Genomic DNA, 22,639 nt, shown 5'->3' with positions numbered 1-22,639 from the left:
TGCAAGGGTAGTGCGTTGGGGATTGGAGATGGTTAAAGAAAATGGAGGAAAGTAGGAGATAGGACAGTTGTTTGCTGATGACACTGATCTTGTAGTAGGATCAGAAGAGGGATTGAGAAAGTTAGCGAGATTTTGGGAGGGTGGGCTAAAGAAGGAAGTTAAGATAAATGTGGGGTAAGGTGACGAGGTGTACAAGAGCAGAAAGTGGCAGCAAATTGGAAGAGAGTATTTAGGGAGAGACTAGAGGAAATAGATATTTTTAGATCCTTGGATGCGAATGTGGCAGGAATGGGAAGAGTGCATGTGGAGGTAGAATGTAGATTGAGGGAATGCCTTGGGGGATTAACATTTTTAACAAGAAATAGACATTTGGGAATGGATGCTAAGAGGAGATTGTATAATGGAGTGAATGTGCTATCAGCACTGTATGGGGCAGAAACATGGAACTAAGAGAGGAAGAGAGGAGCTTGAACATGTATGAGATGAGGTGTCCATGAAGTATTATACTGATTACTTGGCTGGATAGGGTGATAAACAAAGAGGTGAGGAGGAGAATGGATGAGGAAAGGGAGTTGAGAGATAGGGTTGATGAAAGAGTTTTGGGATGGTTTGGACACATGGAAAGAATGAGTCAAGATTAGTAAAAGAATTGTGGAAGGCAAAGGTGGAAGGAGTGAACATGAGGGGAAACCAAAGACAAGAAGGATGAATGGGGTAAAAGTGGCATTGGAAAAAAGGGAATGTCTGTTGAAGAATGGAAAATGCAGATGATAGTGGGTGAATGGAGAATGGTTGTGCAAGAATGAAGTTGTGATTCATGGAAGGGAGTGGGTGGGGAATAGGGGGTGAGGGAGTATGTGTGAATAATAATTTAATGCAGCGCAAAGGGATTTCTCCAAGTCTTATTTTTTCTGCGTGAAAGGATGGAGAGAGGGGGTCATTGATTAAATGAAGTGGCCTTGCTGTGGTGGTGAGATATAGGGATGATCTGTCATCCAGAAGGAACCAAGAGATGAGGGATGGAGGGGGGTGAATGGGAGTGGAATACGTGGGGATGGAATGGGTGGGAGTAGATTCTATGCCTTTGTTTTTTGCTACCACCCCTTTAAGGGAAAATAGCCATTGGTATATGTATGTAGTTGTTGCCATGTGACCCCTGAATTCTGTGATCTGGCTTGATCACGTTTTGTGTTATATCATTACTTAGTTGAAGAGAACGATTAATACAGCACTGACTTTCTATTTTATAATGCGAGTATTGTGATGCATCAATCATCATACCAAGGTATCTGTTGCTGCATGCAAGAATTTGACTTGTATGTCTTTGAAGTTTTCCAACCAGGTCCCTGAGGCTTAGGTCTTTTGTGCATGAGTGTGGTACAGATAAGAATATAAGGGAAGATATAGGCATTATATTGGTGAGAATATAAATGTATTGTCATTAAGTGAAATTAAGCTGAAAGGGAGGGTGGTGGTGAGGGTGTCATTGTGAGGCAAAGACATGGGAAAGAAAGGCTGGCTATATTATAAAGTGATGAGATAGGCAAGCATGTGGTGGAGTGGAAGGTTTCTTCAAGGTTAATGTGAAGGTGAAACTGGTCAGGGAGATGTGGGTCTTTGTAAGTGCATATGGGCCTAGTAGTGAGAAATGTGTAGAGGAAAGGGATATCTCAATGATAGAGTAGGAGATGAACCAACAGACAGAATGGTTGGGAAGTGTGGAGTGCCAGGAAAAAAAACTGTGCTGGAGAGTTGATGCTGGAGATGTGTCTAGAAAGAGTTAATGAAAACACTGTTTAGGAAAAAGGTCAAATATAAGTACACATGGGAGGTGTTGGATGAAAGGGTAGTAGATAGTGTTTTAATGAACTACACAGTAGTAACCAGGAAAAGAGTAGGAAGAGTTTTGGATGTACATATTTTTTGGGAAGAGACTAGTGGAATATCAGATCATTTCTTGGAAGAGTAAAGTTTTGATGAAGAATGAGGAAAAGTACTTAAGGTCCTTAGTTAACTGCTTAAATAAGAGAAAAGGAGTACAAGAAGAAGCCATGGGAAGAGTAAGAGTGAAGGATAACAAGAATGATGGAGACTGCAAGAGACCATGAGGTCTACACTAGGCAGTTCCATGCCCATTACCACTTGTTATCCCCATCCATAAAGTTGTCTAAATGTTTCTTAAAAAATAATAATAGTTTCAGCGCTCACTACATGGTTACTAGGTCTGTTCCATTCATTGATCACCCTATTAGTAAACCAATTCTTACTTTTCCTTCTTAAATCTAAAGTAGTCCAGTTTAAATTCATTACTGTGACTCCTACCCTGTTGTCTTAATATGAAGACCTTGTTTGTGTCACCCTTATTAAAGCCTTTGATCCACTTACACACCTCTATTCGATCATCCCACAGTCTGTCTTTCCAGAGTGCACAAGTTAAGGTGCCTAATCCTCTCTTCATAAGGAAAGTTTCTGAGCCCATGTATAAATTTTGTCACTCTCCTCTGTACTGATACTAGTGAATTGATGTCTATAAGACAGAGACCAAAACCATACTGCATAGTCAAGGATGGTCTAACTACGAGGGGTGATCAAAAAGTAATGACAGTGATACCATGTATTTTCACGGTACAGAGGTAAATCCAGATAGTGGCCTACATTCCTTCAAAGTACTCCCCTCCTGCCTCTATGCAACGTTCCATCCTCTTTCGCCACTTCATGAAGCACTCATGGTGCTCAGAAGCCGATATACCTCGTAGCTCTGAATTGACTGCTCGCGCCAGATCTTGGATGCGATGAAACAGCTTCCCTGCGATCGCACCCTTGATCTTTGGAAACAACCAAAAATCACAGGGAGCAAGGTCAGGCGAGTAGGGTGGGTGGGGGAGAAGTGTGATCCCCTGCTGCTCCAGGAACTGCACAGTGAGGCGAGCTTTGTGGGGGGCAGCATTGTCATGGTGCAGCAAAAGGCGCGATCGGCGACGGGTTGGTGCAGTCTTGGCCTGATATTCCAGGACTCGAGGAAGGACGTTATCAGTGTAGTACTGGGCTGTGATATTACACTGTTGAGGCATTACATCCACACACATTGGTCCTTGTGAAATGAAGAAGATGGTGAAAAGGCGCTTCCTGCTGCGAAATCCTTCCTTCAGAATCTGAGGTCGAGGTTCTTCATCACTCAACCACACCATGTTAGACTGCTTGTCTCTGGTGGTGAAGAAAGAAATCCAACACTCATCTCCGGTAGCTACATCTGAGAACCGTTTCGGACCATTTGGCTCGAATTCAGCCAGCCATAGACGACAAATCCGCATCCGTTCGCTCTTCTGCTCTTCCGTAAGCAAATGAGGTATCCATCGAGCACACTTCTTCCTCAGCCCTAAGTGTTCATGCACGATGTCATGTGCGCTCCCATAACTGACACCGAGCTCCAAGGATAAGAATCGAAGAGTAACAGTTGGATCTTCGTCAATGATGGCTCGCGCACGGACCGTCGTTGCTTCGGTCACGGATGTCCGAGGGCGGCCAGGACGATGATCATCTTCTAACTGCAATTTTCCGGCTGCGAAAGCTCGAATCCAGCGGGAAACAGTTTCCAGTGATGGAGTAGACTCGGGAAAAACTTGGAACAATTCCTCTCTGATCTCCGTTGCCTTTTTCCCGAGTTTCCACCTTGTGAAGGTGTAGAATCTGCAGCCTTCTTTCGAAAAATCCATGTTTCCGGTTAGAGAGGCAAACCAACAATGACTCAATCGCACAGCACAACGATAAAATGTAAGCTAGACAAACAGCGACAAGCTCAAACATGTAACAACAGGCAACACTTGCTGCCCCTTGCTCCCCGCCCCCCCAACACTTATAGTCTCTCAGCTACGAGTCCGACTGTCATTACTTTCTGATCACCCCTAGTAATGCTAGATAGTCTGATAATTACTTCTGCACTTCTATTCTTAATCATCCTAGCAATGCAACCTAATGCTTTGTTTGCTTTATTCCTGGTGCTAATGCACAATTTCCTGGATTTAAGGTCAGGACTCACTGGCACTCCCAAGTGTCTCTTACAGTTTTCTCTAAAAATGTGTTATCTAAGAGATATATATATATATATTTTTTGCTTATAGAAGTCCATCGCAGACGACGATGGCCTCACTCCATGCCTAGATTGATGATAGATGAGTAGAGATGTGTCAATGTGTTGGTGATTTCATTCGACTTCAGTTGGTGGCTTACTATGGTCAGTGGCCTTTTTGATGGCTAATTAGTCCAATTTTGGACTTGCAGATGAAACCACAAATGTTACAAAGGAAGTGTCCTTCTGCATTTTCTGGAGCATGACGCCGAAGACGTTATTGTTCTGCAGTCCTATTTATATTGGTGGTCAGTTGTTCACTTCCTTGGTGGCAGATGTTATGACAACCTTGTTTGTTGGAGGCCAGGTCTTCAAGATTTGAAGGAGATAGCACATTTTTTCAAAGTCGTTTTCATACGATCTTTATATCTTTTTTGGGGTTTTCCTACTCTGCAACTACCTTCAGCTAATTTGCTATGAAGTATCTTGTGGGGAAGTCTGTCTGCAGGTATTCGGATGGTGTGACCCAACCACCTAAGTTGATGCTGAGATATAATAGTTTCAATTGGGTCAATGCGTGCTCTGCTACGAATTTCTGTGTGGAACTCTATGGCACCACTTCACACCCAGTATATGTTGGAGGCATTTGGTGTGAAAAGCCTCCATTTTTTTCAGGTTATGTTGGTACAGCACCCATGAATCGCTTCCATACAACAGGATGGATAGGCAGACCGCTTTATATACTGAACTATTGGTGGTGATGGTGAGGTCTCTATTCATGAAAACTCTGTGAGATAGCCTCCCAAAAGATGCAGAAGCTAGTCCGATCCGCCGTTGCACTTCACTTGTGAGGTCATTTGTGCTGCTTAGGACATATCCCAAGTAAACTCTTCTACATTTCTCAAAGGCTGGTTGTTAATAAGGAATTCGGCAGGAGGTGATTGACACATATTGAGGACTTCCGTTTTCTGAACATTAATGGCTAGTCCTGATTGAGAAAAGGCTTCAGCTACAGCATTGATAGTTCCTTGTAGCCCATTTGGGGAAGAGCTAACAAAAGCTGTCATCCTCATATTGCAGTTCATGTATTGCCTCTGCGGTGACAAGTGTCTTGGATTGCAGTCTACGTAGGTTAAATAGACTGCCATCTAAACGATAAGAGATATGGACACCATCTGCAGGGCTGATGTTCTGCTTAGCAATTGTCATGACTGCTGCCACAAAGAGATTGAAAAGGATGGGCACAATGACACATCCCTGCTTTACACTAGTTCCTACAAAAAACAGATCTGATAATGAGCCTGAGTTTACCACTCTGGCCATTAATCCATTGTGGAAGGATCCAAGTACTGCCAGGAAGGTAGGGGGGCAGCCAAACTTCCTCAGTATTTCCCAGAGCAGGGTTCTGTTGACAGTGTCAAATTCTTTGGCTTGATCAACAAAGATCATGTGGAGATCTTCTTGTTGTTCAATGGCCTTTTCTTGGAGTTGTCTAGCAACAAACACCATGTCTACAGTGCTTCTTTCTTTTCTGAAGCCACTCTGTGATTCTGGTAGAACCTTTTCAGCAATGTGATCCAGGAGCCGGAAGAGAAGAATCTTGGTACACCTTGCCAGATGTTGCAAGGAGGGAGATGCCTCTGCTGTTGCCACACACAGCCCTGTTGCCTTTCTTTTTGAATATGTTAAAAATGTTAGCGTCTTTCCATTGTTGCCAACAAGCCTGACAAGTTATACAGCATGTGATGAAGGAGCTTTTATTGTACGAAGTTTCACTTATTACAGCTTTTTCAAGTACATAGTTGTGATACACATGCTTGAGATTAAATAAGATGAATGGAGGGAACGGTGAAAGAAAGAAGTAGGGGGAGGGGAAGGATGAGGAGGAAGAGAAGGGGGATTGAATACTGGGAGAGGTTGAGAAGGCTGGCCCAAACATCCGCGAGCAAATTCCTCACAAAAGATGGTTTAAAATTTTGTTGACCATGGATATTAAAGGAATTATGTGGGGTGAGATGTACAGGGAAAACCACCTGATGGACTGAAAGAATGCAGAGCTGCTGATATGAGAGCCAGACAAGATCCGCAGGAAGTGTTTGGAAGCAGTGGTCATACAAGGAACCAACACTATTGAACAAAATAGAAGCATGTTCAACATCTCACTCTACATAATTCCTTTAATATCCATGGCCAACAAAATTTTAAACCATCCTTTGTGAAAAATTTGCCTGTGGACATTTGGGCCAGCCTTCTCTACCTCTCCCAGTATTCAATCCCCTTTCTCCTCCTCCTCTTCCTTCCCCTCCCCTACTTCTTTCTTTCCCAGTTCCCTCCATTCCTTTTATTTGATCTTAAGCATGTGTATCACAACTATGTACTTGAAAAAGCTGTAAGAAGTGAAATGTCATACAAATAAAGGCTCCATTCTCACATAGTGTTTCTTCCAAGTGTCCACCACTCTGTGTGCAAAACTGTTCTTCTTCAGATCTCTTTAACTATATTTTTTGAGTTTCTTTTGATGTCCTCTTGTGTTTCTTTTGTCCCAATTTAACAAGACCTCTCTATCATGCATTTCTGTGATTTTATAGATGGTCAGTAGGTCACCTTTCTCTCTTCTTTGCTCCAAAGTCTGTAACTCCAATTTAGCCAGTCTCTCTTCATTAACAAGTTTGAAGTACTGGAGCCATTTTTGTGGTTGCTCCCTGGGTTCTTCCAATTTTCTTTATATTCTTTTTGGTACTGGGTGACCATCATGTCACTGCATATTTTAGTCTAGGCCCTTGATAGTGCAACTAATATTTTTTTTTATCATTTCTTAGTCCGAATAGGTAAACGCTACTTTTATTGATCTTAGCAAGTAATAGCATTCTCCAACAATTTTGTTTATTCGTTTACCAGAGGACAAGTTGTTTGAGATAATTATTCCCAGATCTTTTTCAGTTCCCACTTTCTTTACCTCCTTAGTTCCAATTTTATATTGTCCTGATATTCTGTCTTTACTTTTTCCGAACTCCATTATGTTACACTTTTTAATGTTGAATTCCACTTCCCATTTCTGACTCCACTTCCAATCCTTACTTGGATCTTCCAGTAGTGATTCACAATCAGTTTTGGTTTTTACTTTCCTCTACAATTTAGTGTTGTTTGCATAGAAGCTCATGTAACATTCACGTAAATGGCAAACATTATTGGTACCAATACAGATCCTTGCAGAACTCCACTAATCACCTCCTTCCAACCTGAATATTTTTCTCTTGAGTATTACTCTCATCTTTCTTCCATTCGGGAAGTCCTCCATCCAGTTTAGCAGGTTACCATGTATCCCTCCAATGTTTTCAATTTTTTTTTTATAATAATATTTGTGTGGTACCTTGTTGAAAGCTTCAAGTCCAAGAAAGCACAATAAACCCATCAATCCCTTTCTTGTATTATATTAGTCTTGGGTATAAACAGACTAAATTTGTGGTACATGATCTTCCTTGTTTGAACCCAAATTGTCTTGGGTTTACATTATTTTTTCCCAGGTGTTTTACCCATCTATTCTTGATAATTTTCTCACAAATTTTGGCTATTGTGCTTGTTAGTGAGACCGGTCTATAGTTGGTTCTTCCTTGTTTCCTCCTTTATATATTGGCACAATGTTGGCATTTTTTCAGTCTATTGTCTTTTGGCATATTTCCTTCATTAAGTGAGCTATTTATTATGTTATATATTTTGTCCTTTAGTTCTTCTTTGCATTCTTTTAGAATCCAACTGGCAATTCTGTCCAGGCCATGTGATTTCCTAGCAAATAAGGTTTGTTAAACGTTCTATTATTTCTGTTGGTGTTATCATTTTGCTCACAGGGGAAAATCACATTTCACTTCCTTTGTCCCAGTACTGTGCTGTACCTTCTCTCTAGTGAAAACAGACTAGAAGTGATTATTCGTGACTTCAGCCATTTCTAGATTTTCTATGTATTCTGTATTACCTTGGCATAGTTTCACCATTTCCTATTTATTTTTAAGCTTACCATTCACATATCTGTAGAATAGTTTGGGTTGCTCTTTGCATTTTTCTATAATGTCTTTTTCATAGTTCCTTTTTTCCTCTCTTTGCACTTTTACACACTCATTTCTATAGTTTATATATATTTGCCATTTTCCAGGTTTTTTATCTTTTCTCCATCTTTTCCAAGCTGTATCTATTCTGTCTTTTGCCTCACTGCATCTTCTATTGAATCAGCACCTCATGCACAATCTTGTTTCTGTCTTGGTGCATGCCTATTCACTCCTTCATTATAATTATCCATAAAGATCTCCCATTTCTCTTCCACTTTTGTCTCTTCCATGTAGAATTTTTCCTAATTTCCATTCTGAAAAAAATTCTTTAATTTTCCAAAGTCCATTTTGTTGTACATCAATCTTCCTTTCCTATACTTCTCATTTCTCTCCATATATATTTCTTATATATGGAGAGAAATGAAAAGTGTATGTGTGTGTATTTACCTAGTTGTACTATACGGGAAGGGGAGCTATGCTCATGGTGACCCATTTTTGTATCTCACAAGATCAAGTTTGTTCTTAAATTCTTATAAAATTCTTATATTGTGTTTGCACACACTATTTCTTCATTGAATTTGTTCAATATATATCACTCTGTGTGGGAAGCTTTCTTTTTCAGGTCTTTTTAGTTATCCTTTTCGAGTTTCATTGCATGTCCTCTTGTTTTTCCTCTGTCCCACTTTAACAAATCCTCTCTATCAAGGCATTCTTTTCCTTTCATAATTCTGTAGATGGTTAGTAGGTCCCCTCATTCTCTTCTTTGTTCTAGGTATGGCAATTCCAGTTTGACCAGTCTTTTCATATGATTGATTGATTTATGGAATTTTTGGCTCGAAGGCCAAGCGCCGGAGCCGGTAGGCCTCTTTGTTCATATGTCAGGTTTGCAAGTGTTGGGACCAACTTTGTCGTTGCTCTTTGTATTCTTTTTAATTTTCTTATATTCTTTTTTGTACTGGGTGACCATATCAGCGCTGCATATTCCAGTTTAGGCCTTATAGGTGTTTGTAATATTTTCTTGAGCATTTCCTTAACCAGGTATTTGAAGGCCACTTTTATTGATCTCAACAAATTGTACGTTTCTCCATTTTATTTATATGCTTATCTAGTGACATTTTTTTGGTGATGATTACTCCTAGGACCCCTAGTTGTATTTACCCAATTGTATTTTACAGGAAGGGGAGATATGCTCATGGTGTCCCATCTTCATATCTTGTTTTATCTAGACTATTTTTAAATTCGTGTATCGTTTTTGCACACATCACATTTTCATCTAACTTGTTCCAAATATCTATTATCCTGTGGGAAAAGCTGTGCTTTTTCAGGTCCCTTCTATAATTGTCTTTTTAATTTTCTTTCCATGTCCTCTTGTATCTCTACTATCCCATTTCATTAGATCCTCTATCAATAATTTCTATGCCTTCATGATTCTATACTTAGTTATCAAGTCTCCTCTCTCTCTTCTTTGCTTCAATGTCTGTAGCTCAAGTTTTACCAGTCTCTCCTCATGTTAGATCTGAGAGTGTTGGTGCCAATTTTGTAATTGCTCTTTGTATTCTTTCAAGTTTTTTATACATTTTTATGTACTTGGTGACACCGTCACTGCATACTCCAACCTTGATTTTATTAAAATAACTAGTATTTTCTGCACAATTTCTTTGTCCAGGTATGTAAATGCCACTTTGACTGTTATTAAATTATAAGTTTCTCCAAATTTTTTTTTCATACGTTTCTCAGGAAACACATTCATGATAATGACTCCCAGGCCCTTCTCATTTTCCAATTTTTTAATTTCTTCCTCTCCCAATTTATATGATCCTACTATTCTTTTTTTGCTTCTTCTAAATTCCATTATGACTTAATATTGAATTCCATCTCCCACTTCCTACACCATTCCCATACTTTACTGAGATAACCCTGCAGTGACTATCAATCTTCTAGTGTTCACTTTTTCAACAGTTTTGCATCATCCACAAAGAAGCTCATAACTTTCAATTTCTTTATCCATATCATTAATGTATATACATTATTGGGGCCAAAACTGTTCCTTGAAGAACTCCAATAATCACTTCATCCCAATTAGAATGTTGGTTTCTTATCACCATTCTCATTATTATTATTTTTTTTTCCATGCAAGAAGTCTTCCATCCAATTCAGCAGTTTGTCCTGTATTCCTCCAGCATTTTCTAATTTCTTTAGCAATTTCTTATGTAGCACCTTATCAAAAGCTTTATTCAGGTTTTGAAATGCACAACCAGCCCATCCATCTCTTTCTTGTATTACATCTATTAGCCTTGAATAGAAACGCATTAAGTTTGTGACACATGATCTTCCTTGTCTAAATCCAAATTGTCTTTGATTTAGTTTTTTTTTAGTTTTTTTCAAAATGCCTTAATCTAATTTTGATCATTTTCACAAATTTTAGCTATTGTACTTGTAAGAGATAGTATAGTTAGTAGGATCTTCCTTGTTCCCCCTTTATATTTTAGGAATATATTTGCTCTTTTCCAATCTTCTGAAACTTTTTTCTTTCAATGAACAGCTTATTAGACTATATATTTTGTCTGTTAGTTCGTTCCTGCATTCCCTCAAAACCCAGTTTGCCATTTCATCTAGTCCATGCAATTTTTTGACATCGAGATTACTCAAGTGATTCATTTCTTTCCTTGTTACTTCTATTTCTTTCATAGGGGGGGACTTTCCACCCACTTGACATCTCTAAGTTGTATGTTCCCCCTCATAAACACTGATCTAAAATGCTTGTTCATAATTCCTGCCATTTCTATTTCCTCTGTGTATTCAACTCCTCCCTGCTGTAGTTTCTCTAAATCTTGTTTGTTTTACAGTCTGTTGTTTACAAATCTATATAATTGTTTTGGTTGATCTTTACATTTTTCTAAGACATCCTTTTCAATTTCCTCTTTTCTTCTTTCCGCATGTTCATATTCATTTCTATAACTAGTATACATTTTCCATTTTTCAAGTATTTTCTTTCTTCCATTTTATCCAAGCTTTATCCCTTTTGTCTTTAACTCCCTACATCTTTTGTTGTACCAACACTTCACATACCTTTTTCTTGTTTTTGTCTTGGAACACACTTTTCCACTCCTTTATATATTTTTGTCAATTTTTTTTCATTTCTCTTCTACTGTTGATTCCTCCTTGTGTATTCTTTCCCCGTCTACTTTAAAAAAAAAAAAATTCTCCTATTTTATCAAAATTTGTTTTTCCACACATGAATGTTCCCTTTCTATAGTCCTTTTTTCATGTATTTTTCTTCATTTATTTCCAGTTCAACTAATGTGGTCACTTTTAATTATTGGTGTCTTATATTCAATCTTGTCCACTATTTCAGGTTCTAGTGTGATTAATAGGTTCAGTTTCGGTGGTTCTTCCTGATTTGTATACCTAGTATTCTCTTGTATCCATTATCCCATTGTATGTTCTATAATCATATTAAGTAGTACATTTCCACATAGGTCATCTCCCCCTTCCACTGTCATCTCTTCCCAGCATATTTCTTTACAATTGAAGTCATCCATTATAACTATTCTTACTCCATCTTCCATTATCTTATTTAGTGTTATCCGTGTCTTCTAACATATTTTTGTGTTCTCTCTCTTCCCACGAAACCATTTAAGGATGCACATAACTTACCACAATCTTCCTGCTCTTCTTGTCCCTGTCCTGTATTTCCATCATAATCATCTCCACTCTATTCTTTCCATATGTAACATTCCTCACATTTATATCCTTCTTAGTCAGGAACATATCTCCACCACCTTGTTTTACTTCTCCGTTTCTAATTAAATAATTATATACAACATGTCCTACACCATTGGGTGGTAATGGCCCTTTCAATTTTGTCTCCACAATTCCCTTATGTCAGGTTCTTATTTTTCCTTCAGGTAATCATTCAATTCATTCAAGCCTGTTATTAATCCATCTATATTTGTGAAGGACACTTATAATGTTCTATTACCTCCATCCTGTTTTCCATTTCTTTTCTGCTTTTCTCTATGAACCATTTCCTCACATACATATCCACTTCTTTGTAGTAGAATTTCTCTTTGTCTGACTCTGTTCTGTTCTCAATTTTTTTTCTTAGCTTTGATTCTTTTTCCTTTTCTTCCTCTCTTTCCTCTTTATTCATCTTTTCATCCATACCTGTTTGTATTGATCACTTTTTGCTAGTTTTCCTGTTTTTGATAAGACATTCTCTGATGTTGTTTGTGACCTGAATTTAACCTTAATTGGTTTAGTCTTGTCTATACTGTATTTCCCCAGTCTATTTCTTCAATTTCTTTCCCCATTTCCTGTTCACCTTCTTGAAATATTTTCAATACCTTGTTTACCTTTCCTTTCTCATCTCTTACTCTTGTAGTCCTATTTGGATTATGCTTCTCTTCTGTTCCTAATATATACATTTCTTTTTACTTGCTAAGTCTCCTACTCTCTCATTACTTTAAGAACTGTGTCCTTAGTGTGTTCCTTCATCTGTTTTCACTATATCTCTAAATTCAATTTTATCCTCCTGAACTTTTCTCCAACCTTTTGCCTCTTTTGCTATGGACTCCTTATTTTCTTTATTATTCCTCTTTAATTCATCCTTTACTTCTTTTAACTGCCTTTCTAATTCTTCTATTTCTTTATCTAGGTTTTAGTTCTCCTTCTTTAGTTCTTCCAGTTTAACAACGCTGTATAATTAGCGCACGTTGGCTGAACCTAAACTCCCATGATTCGTTCATTTTTCTTAGTTTTTCCTCTAGACTTGCTGTTTGGGGGAGGTTGTCATCTCCTCCCTCATTAAATCCATAGAAATAATTATTTCCACTTTCTATCGAGTTGCTCTTATCGATATTTCTACTTTTGATCCCTTTGCTGACTTGTTCGACTTCATTTGTGTCATTTGCGCACCTTTTGTTTATCCCCCTTCTGACTTCTGGGGCCTGTTCCTCTCCTTCCTCATTTTCTTCTATTTTTCTCAATAATTCCTCCCCATCTCCCTTTTCTTCACCTGCCCACTACACCACAAGCTTTCCCCTTCCCTACTAATACAACACAGGTACTCCCTCATCTCTGAAATTCATAAAAATTGCGTTTATATGGAGTTCCTATCTTCGCAGTCTGTCCTACATGTGTGTATTTATCTAGTTGTATTTTACAGGACGATAGCTATGCTCGTAGTTTCCTGTTTTCGTATCTCTCCACATCCAGTTTATTCTTAAAATTGTGTATACCGTAGTTCTGGCATTCACTGTTTCTCTGTTCAGTTTGTTCCAGACGATCACTCTATGTGGGAAACTATTTTTTTCAGGTCTCTTCTGTAACTGTCGTTCTTTAGTTTCTTTTCGTGTCCTCTCGTTTCTCTTCTGTCCCACTTTCTATCGAGAACTTCCATCACTTTCATAATTCTGAAAATGGTCAACAAATTGCCTCTTTCCTTTCTCTGTACTAGTGTTGAAAACTGTAATTTCTCCAATCTTTTTTCATGTCAGATTTGACAGTGTAGGAGCCATTTTTGTTGCTGCTCTTTGGGTTGTAAGTCTCTCCAAATAACTTGTTTACATGTTTGTCAGGTGTCAAGTCACTTAAATGATTACTCCTTGGTCCCTCTCTAAGTTGACTTTTTTAACTTCTTGTTTCCTATTTTATAGTGTCCCCAAAACTCTATTTTTACTTTTTCCAAATTCCATTATGCTACATTTTTTAATGTTGAAGTTCATCTAATATCTCTGACTCCATTCCCATAGTCTATGTCCCATATGTGCGTGCATTTTGATTAACTTCTCTTGAATACCAAACAAGTGTAGCTAATTAAAAACAGAGTATAATTCTTACAAAAGTTAAGTTCTATGCTCAATTATCTTCAGATAAAATCAAACAATATTTACTTCTCTAAGTTAGACTATCTGATCACTTTCTTTTTTCTACTTAAAAAGAACATCTAAATACAAGAAAGATTCACTTGCACTTATACATAAGCAATACAATTACCTGTCATGTGGAAGACAGACTTAAATCCCAAGCCAAATTGGCCCACCTTCACAGGGTTAATCTTCTTGATACTATCACTTAGCATCCTTATCCCTTGCCAGTCTTCCTCACTGAAAACTGCATCATTATACAGGCAAAGAGCTGGACCCTGTTAAAAAAAAAAAAAAAAAAACACTGGTGTCAGTAAGATAAAATAGAAAGGACCTTTTTCCCCTTACAATGAGGGTCACAAAACCAATGCATATACTGATCCCACACCTACCGAAGTACCTCATATCTTAGCATCTCATAGATATGTCATTCCTGTCCCTTACCACACTGCTCAAGTCAGAAATGCAGCAAAATAATTTCTCTTGTATGATAATTATGTGTAATTCAGGCTATTTGGAAAATATATAAGGTTTGTTTCGATATTAAATTCAAAGGAAAACCACCTCTTGAATCTGTCAAACTATCCTTTACTTGATAAAAAAAAAAAAAAATCAGACTTGGTGGTGGCAGAACAGCCTGGTTCTGCACTGGTAGCCTCATCACTCATTACTATCATATACAATGCTTCCCTTTGCATGAATCGCACTATCAATTGGATTGGCTTTTTTCTTCTGGTCTGTTACGTATATATATGAAGCAGATTCCATCCTAGATATAGCACTGCTTTTTACCTGCAACACTTGCTTAGTGGAAGGTGAGACCAGTAGACGCCAGTGCTGCCCTAATTTTTGCCTCATTTTTCTTTACTGAATGCAGTGTGCTCTTGTTTAAATAGCTTTCCAACAGCAGACCTGCTCATATTACCCGCCCTACACTTCTCTAGCAACTTCACCTTCTCCTCCAAATTCATCACTTTCTTTAATCTTCTCGGAGTAGACTCATCACGAGAAGTTGCTGCTCACTTGGGGGCCATATTTCACAACTTACACATGTGAACTGGAGGACACACAAAGTTATACGAGTCTGAGATGACTGAACTCCCACCTAGACAAACAAGACAATGACGGAGACAGAGTGACTGATGGGCTGATGGTGTGTGTGTGTGTGTGGGGGGGGTAGATATGAGTGGGGGAGCAATGTGGTGATAGGCTTCTTTGTTATTTTTTTCGCGTTAATTTTGGTGGCAGACTGGCGGGTTGATAGTGGGGGGGATGAGGGAGGGAGGGTAATGTTGCAATGATAGGCTGCTTTCTTTTTTTTTTTTTTTGTGTGAAGTTTGGTAAATATATTTGTGCTGCTGGATGGAGCTCACGAGTGTGCAAACCTCATGATAATGGAATTCATGAATGTTGAGGGCCTAATGTTTTGTCATCTACAATCTTGTATTCTTCCTCCAAAAGTTCCAAGAACTATTCTTTTTCATCTTCAGGATATGCCTGTTGAGACGCATATTTGATAAATGTTGTACTTCCTTACTTTCATACGGCCAGCCAATAAAGAACCTAAATACACCTCGCAGATGTCATTAGAACAATTCCAATGAGTTACCTATGCTTATCATGTGGTTATATTCTCGAACATCCTGTACACTAAAGGTAGAGATACTTTCCAGCATTCATGTTACAGTGTTTTGGGTTTATGCATGAAAAAACACTTCCCCTCAACAATCACATCCCTACAGCTCGGACATCAGCTAACCAATGCTGACAATCAAAATCACTTGTGCTCAGCTTATGAATTCATTTTGAGAGATGAAATGTTTTTACCAAGTAAATAACTTCCTCGTTTTATGAGACAGAGCAAAAATTATAGAAGTTATTAAAGTTTTTATGACAAAAACTAACATAAATATGGGTTTTTAGATATTGCTTGATAACATTTGCTTACTGCTGCACAAAAAACTATGTTTCCTACAGATAAAACTATTAAATAAAAGTTCTTCCTTAGTGTGTTCAGATTAAATACATATTTTTTGTAAATTGGACAAGAAAAATAGAGCAATTTTTCCACATGAATCTTCACTGAAAATTGGTAGATTTAGTACCATATATACGGTACTGCCAATAAACACCCCAGCAAACATTTCAGTAATGATCAGATACTCACATGCACACTCCACAGTAATCTAGAATACACCAGGGTAATATCCACTAGTACTTGCTCCACCTGACACTTAACAAGGCACACTAATTTTTTCATCGTTTCATTCTCTATTAGTGAACACTTTCGTACAGAAATGTTATCTTCTTCCAGTTTGCCTTCCACTAATTGCTTACGTAGTGACACAGGACTGAAAAATATTGGGAATGGGATGGCGTCCCATGACTCTCACTATGTTGACAACTCACTTCCACTATCATTTTTACACTTCATGTGAAATATTTTCATCTTGGCAGACATCTGCTGGCTTCTGCGTTTCTTTGTCTCACTTATTCGTGGCATTCTGGATGATGTCACACCTTAAGTTGCGAAAAAATGTGGATAGAACTAATTCACACCTTACCAATACAATTTAAAAAAAAAAAACAGAGGTGAGGGGAGGGGTTGCTGCGGGGAAACACACACAGCCCAACTGATCGTACCATATAACGACCAAAATTTGTCTAAAAACTCATACTAATCGAAAAAAACATATATAATGAATAACATAATTCACCATATGGCAACACCGCACACCCATGCGTATGTTGGCCGGACATTTAAACGGTTTAATGGGAAAATATGCGTAAATAATCGTACACATTGCACCGCTATATGTCCAGGCTACCTCCTAGTGTCGTTTGCTAAAAATGCATAGGTTCATGATTTTCCATGATCCAAGACAGATCTCCCCTTAACTTATACTGCATTGAATAAGTCAATAGTTGATATATTTGTCCTATATACATATTTAGGTTTCTAGTTTTGAAATATTTGTCCAATATTAAATGTTTGGTTACAAAGAAAGCAATGGCCTCCGCTAGCGAACCCAGGGATCTGGGTGCGCACGTCCTGTGCAATAGTAGTCCTTGATATATATATATATATATATACATACATACATATATATATATATATATATATATACAGTAAACTCGTGCTTATCCAAACGCGTTTTAACCGAATAATCACATTAACCGAACATTTTCTCAATACGGTAGCCTTCGCTTCAACCAAACATATTTGGATCTCAACCGAACATTCAAACACCCCACCACCTCTTCCACCACCCCCGCGCCACCTGCAAGCTTCACTAAGTGCGCAAAAACCATTCATGAGTTTAAAAACAAACTAGACACTGCAAGATACAAAGGCGGGACAACACGAGCATAGCTCCCCTTCCCGCAAAATACAACTAGATAAATACAACTAGGTAAAATACACGGTGGCAGCATACTCATTGTTTACACCTGATCGGCTGTTTATACTCTATAGAATATGTTTATGAACAATTATAAGCATTTCCATGTGTATGTTAAGTTTACTGGTACGAATATTGCAGCTGACATTACCGCATAAAACTCTATGGGAACGAAACAAATTCGGATTAACCAAACATTTCGGTTAATCGGACATTTCTAATCCCCCTTGGAGTTTGGATAAGTGGAAGTTTACTATATACATATATACTGTATATATACATATATATATATATATATATATATATATATATATATTTATATATATATATATATATATGTATATATATAGATAGATAAGTGAATATATATATTGTAGGATATGTTGGGCAGCCGGGCCGGCAGCATGCCCACTGTGGGGGTCAGCTGACTCGGCTGACTCGGGTCTGCATTCGCCAGTTGGCGCCAAGCTTCAATAAAGACAAGAAGCCACTTGGCCTATTACTCATACCTGCTACATGGCGCAGTGATTTTAGGACCTACGACCGTGCACTATGGCTGGCAGACCTCGTTACACATCCCAGACCCCACGGTCTAGCCGTCGGCCGACACAGACGCCTTCGTACCTGGCGCAAGCCCAGCAGTTGCTCCTGGCGCAGACGGAGGCAATCGCAGCGTTGCAACTCCAAGTGGCCACGTTACCCAGACATGGACCTTCAGCGCCTCGGACCTCAGCCCCTGAGAAGTGCGACCTGGGAACATCCACTGCGGCTTATCGGTCCTGGAGACGCTCTATGGAATGCTGGCTGGGGCTCAGCCACTTCCCACCGGCCGAGGCGGTGCTGCATATCCGCCTCCAGTGTACACCAGCATTACAGCGCTCCTTGGACTCCAAATACACCATGGATCAGTGGACGGCCCTTTCTACTGAAGAAGCTCTGGATGCTATCAGTCGTGTAGCTCTCCAGACAACCAACCAAGCAGCAGATTGGTGCAAGTTCTTCGCCACGACTCAAGGGCCTAGTGAGTCAATCTGTGAGTACTTTACACGCTCTACCCAATGTGCTGCAGACTGTGAGTTTAAGTGCCCCCACTGTGCAGGCAATCTGTCTGAGTACATGCTACTCCGGAAGCTAGTGTGTGGGCTTAGAAGTGTAGCGCTGAAGGAGGAAGTGTTTCGTCAGTGCCAGACATTAGGTGATGTGGATGTGCTTCGCAAGTTTTGTGTAGCCTTCGAGGCGGCGCATATAGACGCCCGCCAAAGTTATGTTGACGGAAATTCCGGACGGGAAACCTGGGCGGCGGCGGCTGGGGTGACGTCACTGCCAGACGCACAAGAGGCTCTCCCGCCTCAAACCGCAGGAATCCGCCAAACACAGCCTACGTTCAAACGCTGTGGCAACTGTGGTCTAAAGCACAAGCCAGGGAAAGGATCGTGTCACGCGGAGACGCTGACTTGTCACAACTGCGGTAAGACTGGGCATATTATAAAGATGTGTAGGAGCAAGGGGAAGCAGGTTGCAGCAACCGCTGACATGGAGACCTCCGGCATCGTCATCGCCGCCGCAGGTGCAGCACAGAAGCAGCCACGCATCGAAGTGTCTGTCAGCCGCGCTCAGGGAGATGGAACGTCAGTCAAAATCCTAGCTGTGCCCGACACAGGGGCACAAGTGTGTGTGGCTGGCCCAGATTTGCTGACAGCACTGGGTGTTAAGCCAGCCTCGCTTACGCGCCGAGGGAACCTGCGGGACGTGGCGAACCTGAGCCTGCAGCCTTCAGGCTCGTTCCCTTGTCGGGTGCAGTACGGCAGCAAGGCAACAGTGCAAGAGGTCTTCGTCATGAAGACGGCCACCCGATGCTACCTCTCTCTGCAGACATGCAGGGATCTCGGATTAGTACCCACGGACTTCCCGCACCACACCACTGTCGCAGGTGCGACAGTCTCCGATGTTGGCAACACTACAACAGACAGCACACCGCCACGCCCAACTTCGCTCCCATTTCCCCCGCTGGAGGAAAATGTGCCCCGTCTGGAGGAGTGGCTTCTCTGTCACTTCTCAGGATCCACGTTTGACACGAACAGAAGCCCTCTGCGAGTGATGGCGGGTGAACCACACGTCATCCACTTGCTTCCGGAGGCTAAGCCATACACCTGCCACACACCAGCTTCGGTGCCGAGGCACTGGGAAGCGGAAGTCAAGAGACAACTGGACGAGGATGTCAGGATGGGGGTTCTGGAGCCAGTACCGGTAGGTGAAGCTACGGAGTGGTGCGCAAGGATGGTGGTCGTAGCCAAAAAGTCCGGCCAGCCAAGGCGCACAATCGACTTCCAGAAACTGAACGCTGCGTGCAGAAGAGAAACGCACCACACGTCTACACCTTTTGACATGGTATCCGGCATCCCGCGGCACAGCTTCAAGACCACTGCAGATGCGCACTGGGGCTTCCATCAAGTTGAGCTGCATGAGGAAAGCAGAAGACTCACAACCTTCATAACACCGTGGGGCCGCTACAGATACCGTAGAACCCCCATGGGCCACTGTGCTGCACCCGATGCATATACCAGGAGGTTCGATGATGCTATCGTGGGGATTCCAAGGAAAATAAAGTGTGTGGACGACACGTTAATGTTTGATGCCAGTGTGGAGGACGCCTTCTGGCATGTGTATGACTTTTTGGAGACCTGTGCCGCGAAAGGAGTGACCCTCAAGCCTGAAAAGTTTACCTTCTGCAGGAGGGAGGTGGATTTTGTGGGGTTCCATGTGGGCTGGGAAGAATACCACCCCACTGAGGAGAGGCTGGCTGCCATCAGACACTTTAACATGCCCGCAGAACCATCACTGACAGACATCCGCTCCTGGCATGGGTTCGTGAATCAGCTAGCACCCTTCCTTGCCACTGCCCCAGTCATGGAACCATTTCGCGAGTTGCTGAAAAAACCCCAAGGCAAGAAAGTGTATTGGGACGAGAACCTGCGAAAGAAATTCCAGCATGCTCAAGAGGTGGTCTGCAGCCTCGCTAAGGAGGGCCTCACATTTTATGATAAGAACAGACCCACTATTGTGATCACTGATTGGAGTAAGGTGGGCATAGGATTTGTGGTGCTGCAACAATATTGCCGTTGCTCGATGCAAGAAAGTCCGTACTGCTGCAAGAGTGGGTGGCGTCTCGCACTTTGTGGCAGCCGTCACCTCACACCTACTGAGGCTGGCTACGCACCGGTGGAGGGCGAAGCATTAGCGGTCGCATGGTGTCTCCGCAAGGCCCGCCTCTTCCTGCTCGGGTGTCCAAACCTACTTATCATCACTGACCACCGCCCACTTGTCAAGCTCTTGGGTGACAGAGAGCTAAAGGACATCGTAAACCCAAGGTTGTTTGCTCTGAAGGAAAAAACGCTTCAGTTTAGATTCCAGATAAAGTACATCCCCGGAAAACGCAACTCCGCCGCGGACTTCCTGTCACGCTACCCAACATTGTGTGCAACACCAGACGTCATGGATGAGGAACAGGCTTGTTACATAGAAATGGCAGTGGCGTCTGCGACTGTTGCCGCACTTGCAGACGGAAATTGCGTTGTGCTCGACAATACAGCGGTGGTGCAGGCAGCTGCAGAGGACCCAGAGTACCAGCTGCTTCTGGCCAGAGTGACGGCGGGCGACTGGCATCCGCACCGTGCCCAAGAATTATCCTGTCTCCGTCAGTATTATGGAGTAAGAGACAGGCTGGCTATGTCACAAGGGCTGGTGACATATACATATGACCAGGGGCATGTCCGCCTTGTCATCCCAGAGTCTATCCGCCGGCACGTGACTGCTAATCTCCATGCTGGCCACCAGGGACTAGACGGGATGCTACGCAGGGCGAGGCAGTCAGTGTATTGGCCTGGCATGGAGGGCGACCTACAGCGCCATCGAGACGCCTGTGTTACCTGCAACGCTCACGCCCCATCTCTGGCAGCCGAGCCCCTCACTTTTACGCCCCCTCCTGAGTACCCGTTTCAGCACACGGTAGCAGACTTATGCCAACTTGATGGGCATGTATACATGGCTTACGCAGACAGGCTTACGGGGTGGCTTGAGCTGGCACACTTCCCTAACGGGGCTACTTCAGGCAAGCTGTCATCAGTATTCCGCCAGTACTTTCAGAGGTGGGGGGCACCAGAATCAGTCTCAACGGATGGCGGAACGAATCTCACCAGCGAAGAGATGTACGAATTCTTCAGGAGGTGGGGGGTGGAGCGGCGAGTCGCGTCCGCTCACTTCCCTCAGTCTAACGGCCGGGCTGAAGCAGCAGTGAAGTCTGCTAAGAGACTGCTGCGTGACAACACAGGCCCCGGGGGCGGCCTTGACGTGGACAAGGCGTCGGTGGCGCTGCTACAATATCTGAACACCCCCCTGCGTGGTGTAGACAAATCCCCGGCGCAGTTGGCTATGGGCAGGCAGTTGCGGGATGGTGTCCCAGTACACAGGCAGCATTACAAAGTGGATGTACTTTGGCAGCAGGCTTTGCGCGCAAGGGAACTCGAGGCAGCAAAACAGCAGGAAAATTGGATCGTAAAGCAAGGAACACCCAAGACCCTCCCTCCTCTGGTACCCGGCACCAAAGTGTGGGTGCAAAATCAGGCTACCAAAGTCTGGGATAAGCGAGGTGTGGTCACGGAGGTGTGCCCATTCCGGAAGTACTCGGTGAAGATGGATGGCAGTGGACGTGTCACGTCACGCAACCGCAAGCATCTCCGCCCCGTCAGATGCCCCGTTACATCTACAACACCTACCCCCGCAAATCCCCTGCCGTCCTCGCCGCTGGTAGAGGCACCTGCTCCGCACCCTCAGCAACCACAGCCTGTGAACCGCCCTAAGAGATGTGTGAAACAGCCTTTGTGGCTGTCAGATTATGTAGTGGACTAGTGTTGATGTGAACTGTTCATGTGTAACTTGCTAAGTGTTGTGCAGTCATATATACTGTGTGAGAGTTGTATTCATTTTTGCCCCTCAGGCGTGTTGTAATTAAGCAATTTATTTTGTTGTTTTGTTTCTTCCAGTGTACAATACGTTTCATAGTTATGTTTCTTGTACTACATGTACGTAGTACAACTTCTTTTGTTGTTTTGTTTCTTCCAGTGTACAATACGTTTCATATTTGTTTCTTGTACTACATGTACGTAGTACATTAACAGCTTGGGAGGGGGATGTAGGATATGTTGGGCAGCCGGGCCGGCAGCATGCCCACTGTGGGGGTCAGCTGACTCGGCTGACTCGGGTCTGCAT

General features: G+C 41.8%; 1 protein-coding gene across 1 annotated transcript in view; it reads right to left on the bottom strand.

Moving 5' to 3' along the window:
• Positions 1-22,639, bottom strand: part of LOC143018054 (sacsin-like) — a 164,337-nt gene that overhangs the window by 54,911 nt on the left and 86,787 nt on the right. The window contains exon 5 of the mRNA XM_076173103.1: positions 14,104-14,251. Coding sequence (XP_076029218.1) covers positions 14,104-14,251 — 148 coding nt within the window. The remainder of the gene's footprint in view (positions 1-14,103; positions 14,252-22,639) is intronic.

This window comes from Oratosquilla oratoria, chromosome 34 (genome assembly GCF_046742065.1).
Source record: "Oratosquilla oratoria isolate Oo_2021 chromosome 34, ASM4674206v1, whole genome shotgun sequence".
Classification (NCBI taxonomy): Eukaryota; Metazoa; Arthropoda; class Malacostraca; order Stomatopoda; family Squillidae; genus Oratosquilla; species Oratosquilla oratoria.
Note: the sequence above shows the minus strand (reverse complement) of the source record. Positions and strands in the feature narration are given on the sequence as shown.